The 15,391-nt window shown below is 38.0% G+C and overlaps 1 protein-coding gene across 5 annotated transcripts in view; it reads right to left on the bottom strand.

Moving 5' to 3' along the window:
- The window catches only part of AKT3 (AKT serine/threonine kinase 3), a 282,616-nt gene that overhangs the window by 219,765 nt on the left and 47,460 nt on the right, over positions 1-15,391 (bottom strand). For 2 of the 5 annotated variants that reach the window (XM_045165619.1, XM_045165618.1), the window contains exon 3: positions 2,788-2,850. The exons of the other annotated variants lie outside the window; for them this stretch is intronic. In XM_045165619.1, coding sequence (XP_045021554.1) covers positions 2,788-2,850 — 63 coding nt within the window. The remainder of the gene's footprint in view (positions 1-2,787; positions 2,851-15,391) is intronic. 5 annotated transcript variants of the gene reach the window in all.

Consider the following 15,391-nt stretch of genomic DNA (forward strand, 5'->3'; position numbering starts at 1 on the left):
TTTACTTCTCAACTCTCGATTCCCTCTCATTGACCATACATCTATCCTCCATGTGTCTCTGACTGCACCTAACACAGAACCTGAAATATGGAAGCACGCAATAAAGATTTAGTAGGTGAATAAACAGCCTTTTGTCAACAATAAAATAATTAGTGTGAGCTGAGCAATACTTTAAGGAGCATTATCCTACCCCAGTATTTAAAAAGCAAGAAACTGAGACCTAAGAGAGGTTACCTGATGAGATCAAAGGAGAAAAAAAAAATTACTTAAGAGGCAGGGGCAGGATCAGAATTCAGTTTTCCTAACTTTTGGTGTAGGGCTCTTTCTATAATACCATGGAAAGTGGCTTCTCAACTAAACTGAACTGCCTAAACATATGCCAATGTGTCAGCCTATAAAAACCAGCATATATTAGAGACAGAGATAGGCATGTATCCTAATCCTTAATCATAAGGGAATGCTTCATAAGCATAATTCACCAAAAAGCCTTACAATCAAAATGGGGCAGGAAGTAATTAATATACCACTGAATGCAGTGTTTTCCTCTAGGCGACTGTCCTCTATTTCACTCTCAGCTCAAGAACATAGCTAGTCACACTTTTAGTCCTTATTTTAGGCAGAAGAAAACCGTTTGTGTGACAGTAAAAATTATAAAGCAATCAGGTGCCTAGTTCCAATACCCTGCTCTCTTTACCATCTCCCACCATCACTGTGATGCTTCACTCACTACTAAGTGCTGTAGAGAATGCAGAAATAGAGCGATCATCATAAATTTAACTTTCCTTTACTATCCAGAAATTAGTCTGCCTCCTTCCAAAAACCAGAGAAATTTTAGAGCTGGAGAACAGAAAAATAAAGGGAAACAAAGAAACAATTACAGGAGAAGCCTTCTGAAAGATACATGCGGGGATGTATGATTTGAGGTAAAGGGAAAACACCAAGTGTTCAAGCCTAACACTAAATGTACATGTACAAGGAAGGAAAACGCTGTCTGTGCAAATGCTGTGTATGCAGTATGTACAAGCACACCATGAACTGTCTTGTAGTCAAGAATATACTCAGCCTTCGGTTTAAACTGCAGCCTCTTCTTAGATCACCCAAGCACAGATAACCTGACCTTTCACGGTATGCCCACTCCTTGTCCTACATGTCTCCATCACTATAATGACTACAGAGTATCTTAATAGTTACCTCACACGTTTGTCTCCCTTTTAAACTTTCATTGCACTGAGGGTTGAAACCATGTGTTTTTCATGTTGTGTTCAGTATAGAATCTGGCACTTTATAATGCTTTGTTGAATGAACATTTTCAAAATGTTTTGTAGTCCTGAATATATCTGTTCAAAAGCATCAATAACAAGAAATTTATTTATTCTTGCTGTGATAATTCCCAAACATTACAGTTCACACATATACATCACACATATATACGTTCTCATATATACATCCCTATACAAATTTCAGAGCTGGTGAATCTGCTAGAAAACAAACAAACCTAACTCGGTATGTTTACCACTGAATGCTGTAGTTGCTGACCATCTCTACTAATAAAGCAATTTTATACTCCTAGCAAGAAACACACAAAAAGCTCAAGACTCACCCACTACAAGCAGCATGATCTAGTGTGGTGACATATACAGGAGATGGGGCGCCATCTCTGAAGAAGCCTGTAAAGGAATTCTTGAGGGCAAGATATCTTATATTCACCAAAAGAACTACAGATTAAGCAAGAAGATAAAATGATCGTCAAATACCGGTGTACTGGTAAATGTAAAAGGTTTGGAGTCCGAGAGTCCTAAGATGTGATTCTAAGATGCGCCTCCACTGTGACCTCTTTAGGAAGGTGACTTCACGTGTCTGTGCCTCTTGAAGTACCTCTACTATAAAATGTGAGTAAGAATGCCCATCTCACAAGCTCCCTGTGAGGATCAAATGAATATATAAAAGACCTAGCACAGATACTCAGACACTAGCATGTTTGAGATCTGTTAACAGTGTCCATTCCATTCCTACCTGGCAACAGGTTGTGACTCAAGAAGCAGAGTCAAAAAACTCTATTTACTAAAAATCTTTCTCCCAATAGATGTCAATGTTTCTAGTTTCATCATAAGGAAATTCTGTATGAATTTTCAAAAGCCCTCATTTAAACATAAAATAATCTGCTATTCAATCTTTCAAAGATAACCTGTCAAAAAATGAAAGAAAACAAAAACAAAAGAAACAAAGACAAGCTGTCAAGGCCCTGTGGAGGATAACTCCTTCAACCAAATGAGGCTGAAGGAATAAGAAAATAGCAGTGAAAGGGTCCTGGAAACAAACTTTTTCTCCTTTGTAATTGTACTGTCAGCCTCATCTAACTACACCCCACTACATACACTCACAAAAAATTCATTCAGGGTTATATTACTAAGAGGTGAAATTTCTGTTTTTAAAACAAAAAAGATAAGCCCCAAACCACAATTTAATGATGTATTTTTAAACACTACTACCACAAAAGAAGATGTACTCACAGATAAATATTTCTATGTTCCCTCAAACTGTTGATTATGTGTTGAGTCACAGAGTGAATTTTGATAAAATCATACAATATGGCATGATAGCTATGCTATATAAAGTATTAATAAACTTTGTATTGAAAAAATAAACCTTAAAACCATTCCATTCTTTACAGACCGGACCAAGACAACGTAATGTCCCAACTTAGACTTCAAATCTATTCCTCTTATTAAGGTGTAACCACTGCCACTTTATTTTTTCCAATTGCAGCCCAAATTCTCAGTCACTCACCCGCCCGCCATCTTATGAATCCTGTGCTTCCTCTCTGCCTGTGGGCTCCACCAAAGGGGGACTCTATAAAGTAAATGTGGAGACAATTATTGCCAAAAGTGAAAGACTGAGAGATTCTTAATAGTTCTAGAAAGGCTAATAAGCCCTTGATTCATTAACTTAGAGAGGAGAAAGTAAATCCCACAAGCTAGAGGATATGAATAGATTATAGCCCAATTCTAAACTGTCAAAATATGTCAAAGATTCAAAATGTCTGAAACAGAACTTTTGAAAATCCAGCAAAACAAATTTAGTGGTATTTGTGGATAAAGATAAAAATCATACTTCTGCTTCCTGGGCTCACACAAAAATTCATCCTTATCAATGAAATCAGAGAAAAGAAACATAAAAGATTTGAGTAAAAACAATTAAAAACTGCATTTAAAGAGCATACACTTATAAAGAATATTAAAGGTTCTCTTTTCTTCTACTCTTGGCATTTTATGCTACATCTATAAACCTGACATTTGCCTCCATCTTCTCCTTGCCTCTTGATAGAGTGAATAAAGCACCTCTCATCAGCAAGCCTGCAATCCTACCCTTCTTCCTACATTTCTCTTCATGATTAATACTATCACATATTCTCCATCAATGAAGAGCAAAATCGCCAATTCATTTCTAGTTTTCCACCATTACATAATATGTAAAATTAGGCCAAGTCAAAATGATACTGACAACAACAGAATAAACAAACCCATCACTTTTTATGCTGGAAGCACAGTGCTAAATGCTTTCCATTAATTATTCAATTTTCAAAACCACTGTATAAGATAGTACTAGGGACTACATGCAGGTCAGGAAGCAACAGTTAGAACTGGACATGGAACAACAGACTGGTTCCAAATAGGAAAAGGAGTACGTCAAGGCTGTATATTGTCACCCTGCTTATTTAACTTATATGCAGAGTACATCATGAGAAACGCTGGGCTGGAGGAAACACAAGCTGGAATCAAGATGCCAGGAGAAATATCAATAACCTCAGATATGCAGATGACACCAGCCTTATGGCAGAAAGTGAAGAGGAACTAAGAAGCCTCTTGATAAAAGTGAAAGAGGAGAGTGAAAAAGTTGGCTTAAAGCTCAACATTCAGAAAACGAAGATCATGGCATCTGGTCTCATCACTTCATGGGAAATAGATGGGGAAACAGTGGAAACAGTGTCAGACTTTATTTTTCTGGGCTCCAAAATCACTGCAGATGGTGACTGCAGCCATGAAATTAAAAGATGATTACCCCTTGGAAGGAAAGTTATGACCAACCTAGATAGCATATTCAAAAGCAGAGACATTGCTTTGCCAACAAATGTCCGTTTAGTGAAGGCCATGGTTTTTCCAGTGGTCATGTATGGATGTGAGAGTTGGACTGTGAAGAAAGCTGAGTGCCAAAGAATTGATGCTTTTGAACTGTGGTGTTGGAGAAGACTCTTGAGAGTCCCTTGGACTGCAAGGAGATCCAATCAGTCCATTCTAAAGGAGATCAGTCCTGGGTGTTCGTTGCAAGGACTGATGCTAAAGCTGAAACTCCAATACTTTGGCCACCTCATGCGAAGAGTTGACTCATTGGAAAAGACTCTGATGCTGGGAGGGATTGGGGGCAGGAGGAAAAGGGGACGACAGAGGATGAGATGGCGGGATGGCATCACTGACTCGATGGACATGAGTTTGAGTAAACTCTGGGAGCTGGTGATGGACAGGGAGGCCTGGCGTGCTGCAGTCCATGTGGTCGCAAAGAGTTGGACACGACTGAGTGACTGAACTGAACTGAACTGAACTGAGGGACTATTTGTACCCCCCAACCAAATTCATGTTGAAAACCTAATCCCAAATGTGATGGGGTCTTTGGGAATAAATTGGGTTTAGACAGGGTCACAAAGGTGGAGACCTCATGATGGAATTATTTCCCTTATAAGAGACATCAGAGAGTTTGTCCTGTCTCTTTCCACCATGTGAGACACAAGGAGAAGGTAGGTATTGCCTGCAAGCCAGGAAGAGTTCTCACCAGAACCCAAAAATGCTGACACTATGCTCTTAATAGTCATAGCCTCTAGAACTGTAAGAAATAGATTTCTGTCCAGTCTTCTCAGTGTGTGATATTTTGTCATGGCAGCCCAAGACAGTTTCCCATTTTACTTTGCGACCCCATGGACTATACAGTCCACGGAATTATCCAGGCCAGAATACTGGAGTGGGTAGCCGTCCCCTTCTCCAGGGGATCTTCCCAACCCAGGGATTGACCCAGGTCTTCCACATTGCAGGCAGATTCTTTACCAGCTGAGCCACAAGTGAAGTCCAAGAATACTGGAGTGCATAGCCTATCCCTTTTCTAGCAGATCTTCCCAACCTAGGAACTGAATTGGGGTCTCCTGCATTGCAGGTGGATTCTTTACCAACTGAGCTATCACGGAAGCCTGAGTTGAGAAAACTATGGCTTAAATAGGCTAAATACACAGGCTACAGTGGTAGAACCAGGATTTAAATTGGGCTTTTAACTAACACTGTTCCTCTGATATCTCCATAATACTGAGTTCATAATATGTATCATCAAATATGTTACGTGCAAGAAATCAAAATAAAGTTGCCCTAAAAAACTCAGACATCTAATCATATATTATAACATATGGAATGCCAAAAGTATGAATTCCTCCAGGTTTGGTACCCAAGAAATGTTTACTGAAACAAACAACAATAATACAATATGATAAGTGTTAGATGAATAAAGTCAAATAAAGTAACACAAAGGTTTCCAGAAGGAAACAATTTCAGGGGTGAGTAAGACAACTACTACGAGACAGAGTATGAAAAAAAGTCATAAACAAATGAAATGCAGTCAGAACAGGGAACAATTAATACATTTGGATTACTAGTAGACATTACATATAAGCTGTCTCTCCAAAGATGAAGAGACTCTCACTTTTGAAATAAAAGACCATTCTAACTTGAATGGACTAGATGGACAGAAAAATGGAATTTGAAAGCTGGGACTGTTCCTTTTCAATTCCATATTCAACACTGTAGTTTACAGTATAAAATATCCTAACAGATGCCCCTGTCTCTCATTGCTTCCTTTTTCAAACCACTCTACAGAAAGTATAAAAGTAATCATCCTAAAACACATATCAGATTGGCTCCTTGTTCAGAAACATTCGATAGTCCTACTCTGCCTACAAGATACTATTTAAATTTCTCAGACTAGAATGTTAGGCCTCTCACAATCTGTCCCTGTTTTTTTATTTTTTTTTACTTTCCTTCCCAATTCACCTTGAGTCATGATTCCTCTACATTGAAGCTATACTTGATTACCTGCTGCTCCTGAACAGGCCCTATTAAAAGGTCTCCATCTGGACTGTGGTGCATCTTAAGGCCCATGTAAAAGAACTTCTCTGCAAGTATAATCTTGCCTACTGTCTCATTTATTACCCTCTGTCATATGTCAGTTACATTCCTGCATGAAGGTCTCCATTGAAGACTACAAGCCATTTGAGATGGCCTCTACCCTACATGCAGAGTTATTAGGGGGAAAAAAAAAATCAAAGCAAGTCTTTGCATGTCTATGTGTGGGTACTATATAAGGAGCTAATCGTTAAAAGGAAATATGGTTAAGGTAATACTGCTGCTGCTGCTAAGTTGCTTTAGTCATGTCCAACTCTGTGTGACCCCATAGACGGCAGCCCACCAGGCTCCCCCATCCCTGGGATTCTCCAGGCAAGGACACTGGAGTGGGTTGCCATTTCCTTCTCCAATGCATGAAAGTGAAAAGTGAAAGTGAAGTCGCTCAGTCGTGTCCGACTCTTCGCGACCCCATGGACTGCAGCCTACCAGGCTCCTCCATCCATGGGATTTTCCAGGCAAGGGTACTGGAGTGGGGTGCCATTGCCTTCTCCAAAGGTAATACTAGACAAACACAAAGAGTATTACACAATTACCTAACTCAGCCTGCAGAGGTGCACAACAGCTTTCCAGAGAAGAAAACAAACTGATTCTCCAATGATAAATATGAGAAGACATAGGTGAAACATACACAGTTATGAAACAGTGCCACTTGTGAGAACTACAGGACATTCAGTGTTGCCAGGGTGTAAAATATGGAGCCAGAAGTGGCAAAGTATAAAGCTACAGAGAAAAAGGCTTCACAGTGTGTTGAAAAACATTTTATGCTCTGGGCCAGTGGTTCAGAACTAGTGAAAACTCCGAATTTGTAAAACCAGGTGTAAGTTTTACTAGAAGACAAGTTGAATTCAACAGGTAGTATTTTCACATGTCAAAAATCAAACAGATTAAAAAGATACACAGTAAAGAGTCTCTTCATACCTCTGCAACCTGCCTGGGTCATATCCTTCTTCTTGGGGAAAACTGTTAGTTTCTTATTTTTCCTTCCAGAGTTCCTTTATACCAATGCTATGCTATGCTAAGTCACTTCAGTCGTGTCCGACTCTGTGCGACCCCATAGAGAGCAGTCCACCAGGCTCCCCCGTCCCTGGGATTCTCCAGGCAAGAACACTGGAGTGGGTTGCCATTTCCTTCTCCAATGCATGAAAGTGAAAAGTGGAAGTGAAGTCACTCAGTCGTGTCCGACTCCTAGCGACCCTATGGACTGCAGCCCACCAGGCTCCTCCGTCCGTGGGATTTTCTAGGCAAGAGTACTGGAGTGGGGTGCCATATACCAATAGAGCAAATAAAACTACACAATCTACTTCCCTCCTTTACACAGAAAGTCCTCTATATAAGCTCTGCATCTTACTCTTTTTCTTATTAACTGCAATAATTTTTCCATGATTTTCCATGTAAATAAATTCTTCCTATTCCTTTTCAACTGCATAATATTCCACTGTACTACTGCATCATTATTAACCTATCCACTATTTATGGACATTTGAGCTTTTGTTCCACTCTATTACAATATATTATTTTGGCTGACATATATTAAAAAAATCAAAAGAAAAGGGAAGAAAAACAATAACAAGGTTTTCTTTCAGATTACTGTGGATAATCTCCAAATCTTTTGCTATTACATACAACATTTGTATGAACAACCCTGTACATATATCATCACAAAATGTGAAAATATACCTGAAGGATACACTCCCTGAAATGGGAATATAAATTTGTAACTCTGATACATATTATCACATTGTCCCTAGGGAGAAAGAACTAGTATAGATTTCCTACCAACAGAGATGACCAGTGACACTGACTGGTTTCTCAGAGGAAGGGAAGGATCCCAGGGAAATCTACCCTTTAAAATTATAATCAAGGAAGAAGAATCCAGAAGAAGCATGAGATAAATAATCAAACAGGTCAAAAGAAAAAACCAGAATTATGAGGTTCTGGAGGACAAGTAAAAACAGATGATTCTTCTCTAGGGTGAAATATACACCAGGGAGATCTAATAATTAAATAAAGAACTAAACTATAAAACTTAATTAAAGCAGTATGATAAGTCACGGAAAAACAGAACAAATCAAGATAGTATAAAAACAAACAGTAATGAAGAATAAAGATAATTAAGAATAAAAGAAAGATAATACTATTTCCCATGAAAAGGAATCAGAACTCCTTGGGAAAATGATTGATTCCAGACCTGGGAAACTATATGATAAGCCTGGAATATTTTATTGTGTCAGAAAGTCTTCACAAATTGATGGAAACATGTCAAAATAATATAGACCTAGCTTTTCGGGGGCTTACATGGGCCAAATCCAGGATAGTTTGAGAATTCAGAATTAATAATGATAGTAAAAGACTATAATCCATTGAGTAGAACTGCACCCATAAGAGAAAAATTTTCTGTAATAAAATCAATTAAAATGAAAAAGGAACAGTAAATTAGAAAATCACCATGTATCACAAATAGCTGACCCAAACAAGAGCCATAACTGAATGCTGAAACTGGTGGGCCAAAGTTTGAGGAATACCTAGATATTTATACTGTCACAAAGTGTCACACCACAAGATTCTTTTTAATAACAGATGGAAAAATAATAACCTTACAATGGAGAACAGTTTTGGTAGACACCATTGTAAGCAGTGATCAAGTTAACATCACCAGGACCGGGACAGATCAGTACCATCTGCTTCCACTGCATGACTAGACATCATGAAGTCACATGACTCTTACATAATGATCCAAGAATTTTTTGGAGACAGAGGGCTATGAATATTATTACTGGCAATATTTGGATGATAATAGCATTGTGTTAATCTTAGTTTCTTGATTTTTATAACTGCACTTTAATTATGTAAGATCGTGTTCCAGTTTTAGAAAATAAAAGGGTCATCATGTCTCAAATGGTTCAGAAAATAAACATGTATTTGAACCTAAGTATCTTTAAAATATTTTAAGTATTTCTAATAAATGTATCGACGTGGAATGAAGGACAAAGCACTGGGACAGAGAGGAAATGAGACGGAGGAGGAGAGAAAAAAGAAAAACAATGCAAATGTGGAAAAATGTTAACATTTGAGGAAAGAGTGTATGGATTTCTCTGTACATCCACCTCTGTCAAACGCCTGTTCATATTCTTTGTCCATTTTCCTATTTATATTTTTCTTAATGTTGTATGGACACACACTACAATAACAGTGTTAATCCTTATTTTTCCCAATATGTGATGTCTTTTGTTACAGATTTAATTTTTTAGTTAATTTATTCATTTTAATTGGAGGCTAATTACCTTTCAATATTGTGGTGCTTTTTGCCATACATCGACATGAATACTTAAGAAATTCTTAATGCTACAATAATGGCCATGTTTGGAGGATGGGGTTACAGACACTTTATTTTTTTTAAGTTTTTCAGCTTACCTGTATTTTACAAATATTCACTAAGCAACTATTATTTTTATAATGAAAAAAAGAGTTACATGTTTATATTCCTTAAAATAAGTAAAATCCCAAAAGATATGTTCATAGAATCTGATTCTAAAAGTCAAAAGGATTTACTCAACAGTTTCTCTCTTAACAGTCTTTGGAGACAAGAACTAAACCAATCATGAAGAAGAGTAGAGTTTGAGACTTGCCTTAGATCAAGTGGTATTGATCTATGGTACTGTAAAGTGGTATTGGCATAGGAATTTTTAAAAACAGGCTAAAAGAGAATACAGAGCCCAAAAGCAAACCCACATAGAAAAACAACAATATGATGGATTATTCAGCAAATGAGACAATTACTATACTTTTAGAAAAATAATAATATTAGGTCCCCTTCTAAACACACACACATATACCATAACATACTCAAGGTAGATTAAAAAGAAAGCCTAAATGTGAAGTAACTATTAGGTATTTTATTTTAAAGCATAAGACACTCTGAGCTTCCCTGCTAGCTCAGACGGTAAAGAATCCGCCTGCAATGAGAAAGACCTGGGTTGGGAAGATCCCCTGGAGGAGGGCATGGAAACCCACCCCAGTATTCTTCCCTGGAGAATCCCCATGCAGAAACGAGCCTGGTGGGTTACAGTCCATGGGGTTGCGAAGAGTCGGACACAACTAAGCGACTAAGCACACACACAAGACACTCTGCTAGCGAGGCTCCAAGATAGCCTTTGGTGATCCTCCCACCTTGGTATTCCAATCTCAGTACAGTCTCCTCCCACAAAGGACAAGCTGAGTGATAGTGACTACAAAGGATAGATCACAAAAGACTTAAGTTTCCACTGTTATTTCCTGGCTCACTCATGCAGGCAAAGTCAGCCTCCAAATTGTAACTCACAAGTGGCCCTGGTAAAGGATCACCTCAAGAGGAACTGAGGCCTCCCACCAAAAGCCTACACCAACTCACTGGCCATCTGAGTAGGCTATCTTTAAAAGCAAGCCCTCCAGCTGTAATTAAGCCTTCAAATGACTGAAACCCTGACCAACACCTTGACTACAATCTCTTAAGAGACCAAGATCAGAATCACCCAGACACACTGTTTCCAGAAGTGAAAAGGAATAATAAATATTTATTCTTTTAGGCAAATAGGTTTTGCTGGTAATGTTATAGTATGTGTATGTATACGTGTGCTCAGTGATTCAATGATGCCCAACTCTTTGCAGCCCGATGTTCTGTAACCTGCCAGGCTCCTCTGCCCATGGAATTTTCCAGGTAAGAATACTGGAGTGGGGTGTCATTTCCTATTCCAGGGGATAGTCCCAACCCAGGAATCGAACCTGCATCTTTTGTGTCTCCTGCATTGGCAGGCAGATTCTTTACCAGTAGCACCACCTAGGAAACCCCAATTTGTTATAGAGCAACAGTTAATTAATAAAAAGACTATTATTATAACCTCGGTGTAGGAAAAGTTCCTAAATATGATACTAGGAGCAAATTATAAAGTAAAAGATTGTCAAATGTATCTGTATTGAAAATGAAAATTTTTGGTACAAAAAAATTTTACTACACAAAATCTAGAAGGACAAGCCACAAACTAAAAGGAACAAGGGTGGTGGAGCAAAGAGTAGAAAAGGCAATTTAAAAAAAGTAGGAATTAACATATAAAAAAACTAGGACTGCCATTAATAACCAGAGAAAATCAAATTTAAAATACTAAATACCATTTCTCATACATCAGAATGACAAAAATTATGTTTGACAAGATGACTAGTCTTGGTGGAAACTGCTGGTGGAAATAAAATGCTAACAACCACTTTAGAAAATATAGAAAATCTAGTAAAGGTGAAGGCTGAGCATACCCTGGGCTGTGCTGTGCTTAGTCACTCAGTCGTGTGTGACTCTATCCAACCTCATGGACTATAGCCCACCAGGGACAGAGAATCTCTCTGTCTATAGGGATTCTCCAGTAAAGAATATTGGAGTGAATTGCCATGCCCTCCTCCAGAGGATCTTCCCAAACCAAGGATCAAACCCAGGTCTCCCACATTGCAGGTGGATTCTTTGCCATCTGAGTCACCAGAGAAGCCCATTAATACTGGAGTGAGTAGCCTATTCCTTCCCCAGGGGATCTACCCTAAGATCTAGCAATTTTCTACTTGCAATAAAAATTTCACATATACACAGGGCATGTACAAAAACATTTGTTACAGCACTGCTTGTAACAGGGAAAAAACTGGCAACCACTTGAAGCTCTTCAACAGAACAGTTTTTTAAAGTGTGGTTTATTCATGCAAAACCACATAGCAGTGAAAATGAAAAAATCACAACTCCATGTATCAATATAAATACACCTTAAAAATGTAACACTAAAAAAATAAACCAGTATGTAAAGGTTATCAACTGATTTTTCAGCAGAAACTGCAGGCCAGAAAAAAAGTGGCACAATATATTTAGAATGATTCAAGGAGAATACCTACAACCAAGTGCTCTACTCAGCAAGGCTCTCATTCAGATTCAATGAAGAAATCAAAACCTTTAAAGTCAAGTAAGCTGTAGGAATTTAGCACCATCAAACCAGCTTTACAGCAAATGTTAAAGGAACTTCTCTAGGCGAAAAAGAAAAGGCCACAACTAGAAATGAGAAAATTATGACATGAAATACGTCACTACTAAAGGGAAAAATGAGGCTTCCCTGGTGGCTCAGACAGTAAAGCATCTGCCTACAGTGCGGGAGACCTGGGTTCGATCCCTGGGTTGGGAAGATCCTCTGGAGAAGGAAATGGCAACCCTCTCCAGTACTCTTGCCTGGAAAATCCCATAGACGGAGGAGCCTGGTAGGCTGCAGTCAATGGGGTCGCTAAGAGTCAGACACGACTGAGCGAATTCACTTCCACTTTTAAAGGGAAACATGCAGTAAAGGTAGGAAATCAAGGATACACACAAAGCTAGTACGGAAGTTAAAAGAGAAAAGGTATTAAAATCATCTCTGTCCACAATAAGGGATACACAGAACAATTAGATGTAAATATAATGTCAAAAACAAGAACTGTTAGGGGAGGAAAGTACAAATGCAGGGTTGTTAAAATACATTTAGAAGTGAGAGATGAGTAACTTAAGATAACCATGTATATATACAGACTGCTATACAAAAACCTCATGCTAACTGCAAACCAAAAATCTATCACAGATATATATACAAAAAAGAAAAGGGAATCCAAATATAACACTACAGATAGTCATCAAATCACAAGAGAAGAGAACAAAAAAGAAAGGGGAGGCGCCTATAAAAACAAATTCAAAACAATTAACAAGTCAGTTGAACTGAGGTAGGTGAACCTAGAGCCTGTTATACAGACTGAAGCAAGTAAGAAAGAGAAGAACAAATACTATATATTAACTCATATATATGGAATCTAGAAAAACGGTTCTGATGAACCCATCTGCAGGGCAGGAACAGAGATGCAAACATAGAGAACAGACCTGTGGACACAGCAGGGGAAGGAGAGAATGGGACGAACCCAGAGTAGCACTGAAATATATACATTACTATATGTAAAATAGCTAGCTAGTGGGAAGTTACTATATAATACATGGAGGTCAACCTTGCGCGCTGCGACAACAAAGAGAGGTGGGAAGGGGGTAGAGTGGTTCAAGAGGAAGGGTATACACGTATACTTACAGATGATTCACGTTGTTGTATGGCAGAAACCAACACAACACTGATAACTACCTTAAATGTAAATGAACTAAATGCTCTAGCCAAAAGATTGAGATTGGTTGAATGGATACAAAAATAAGACCCATATATATGCTGCCTACAAAAGACTCACTTCAGATCTAGAAACACAGAGACTAAAAGTGAGAGGATGGAGAAAGGTATTCCAGGCAAAGAGAAATCAAAAGAAAGCTGGAGCAGCAGACTCATATGAGACAAAATAGACTTTATAACAAACACTATTATTTTAAAGAGACAAAGACTATTAAAGATTATTATTATTACAAACAGACAAATGGACACTCTGATGACCAAGGGATAATCCCAGAAGATATAACAATTATAAATATACATGTGCCCAACATAGGAGTACCTCAATATATAAGGGAAATATTAGCAGACATTAAAAGGAGAAATCAACAATAATACAATAATAGTAAAGGACTTTAACACCCCCACTTATATCAATAGACAGATCATCCAGACAGAAAAACAGTAAGGAATCACCTACCTTAGATAACACATTAAACCAAATGGACTTAATTGATATAGAGAGACACCATTCCATCCAAAAGCGGCAGAATACACATTCTTTTAAATTGCACATGAACTTTCTCTAGGATGGATCACATGCTAGGCCACAAAACAAGCTGTAGTGGCTTTAAGGAAATAGTAATCAAATCAAGCACCTTTCCTGACCACAACACTATAAGATTAGAAATCATCAACAAGAAAAAAACTGCAAAAAAACCCACAAACGCTTGGAGGCTAAATAGTATGTTACTAAACAACCAATGAGTCATTGGAGAAATCAAAGAGGAAATCAAAACACCTAGATGCAAATACAAACACAACAACCCAAAACCAATGGGACACAGAAAAAGCAGTTCTAAGAACATTCATAGTAATACAAGTTTACCTCAGGAAACAAGAGAAGTCACAAATAAACAACCTAACCTGAAGCAACTAGAGAAAGGAAAACAAAACCCAAAGGAAGAAAAAAAATCATAAAGAGCAGAAATGAATGAAATGGAGACTACAAAAACAACAGAAAAAAAATCAACAAAACCAAAAGCCAGTTCTCTGAAAGGATAAACAAATATCAATAAACCTTTAGCCAGAGTCATTAAGAAAAATTTAGAGTGAGCCCAAACCAAACAAGACAGAAATGAAAAAGAAGAAGCTACAAACGACACCACGGAAACACAAAGGATCATTAAGAGACTACTACAGGCAACTATACACCAATAAAAATGGACAATCTAGAAGAAATGGACTAATTATTAGAAAGGTATACTCTCCCAAGAATCAATCAGGCAGGAACAGAAAATATGAACAGATCAATTACCAGTAAGGCAATTCAATCAGTAATCTAAAAACACCTAACAAACAAAAGTCCAGAACCAGATGGTTTCACAAGTAAATTCTACCAAACATTTAGAGAAGCATTAACACTTATCCTTCTGAAACTATTCCAAAACTTCGCAGAAAAAGGAAAACTTTTATCCTCAATCCATGAAGCTATCATAACCCTGATACTAAAACCAGACTAAGATATCACAAAAAAAGAAAATTACAGTTCAGCATCACTAATGAACACAGATGAAAAATTCTCAACAAAATACTAGCAAACATAACCCAACAAGTCCGCTGCACACAAATGAGTTCAGTTCTGAGAGCACACAGGTAAGGAAGTCCAATTTGTTCCTAAGTCCAACAAAGTTGGCCTAGGTACCCAACGAACACAATGTGTTATACTGTACTCTACTATAATAGATTTACAATGTTTTTCAAACAAATAGGATATAAAAAACAAAACCAAAAAATATAGAAAGCATTTTTAATCTTACAGTACAATACCTCGAAAAGTACAGTAGCACACTACAACAGCTGGCATACAGGGGCTGGCATCGAGTGAGGAGGCAAGAAGAGTTACTGACTGGAGGAGGTAGAGGACGTGGGAGATGGTAGAGGTGAAGGGTCATCAGCATTAGGAAATGGAGAGCCAGCTGCAATTCCACTCACACTTGATGTTGATGG

The sequence above is a fragment of the Bubalus bubalis genome, chromosome 5, assembly GCF_019923935.1.
Source record: "Bubalus bubalis isolate 160015118507 breed Murrah chromosome 5, NDDB_SH_1, whole genome shotgun sequence".
In the NCBI taxonomy this organism is placed as follows: Eukaryota; Metazoa; Chordata; class Mammalia; order Artiodactyla; family Bovidae; genus Bubalus; species Bubalus bubalis.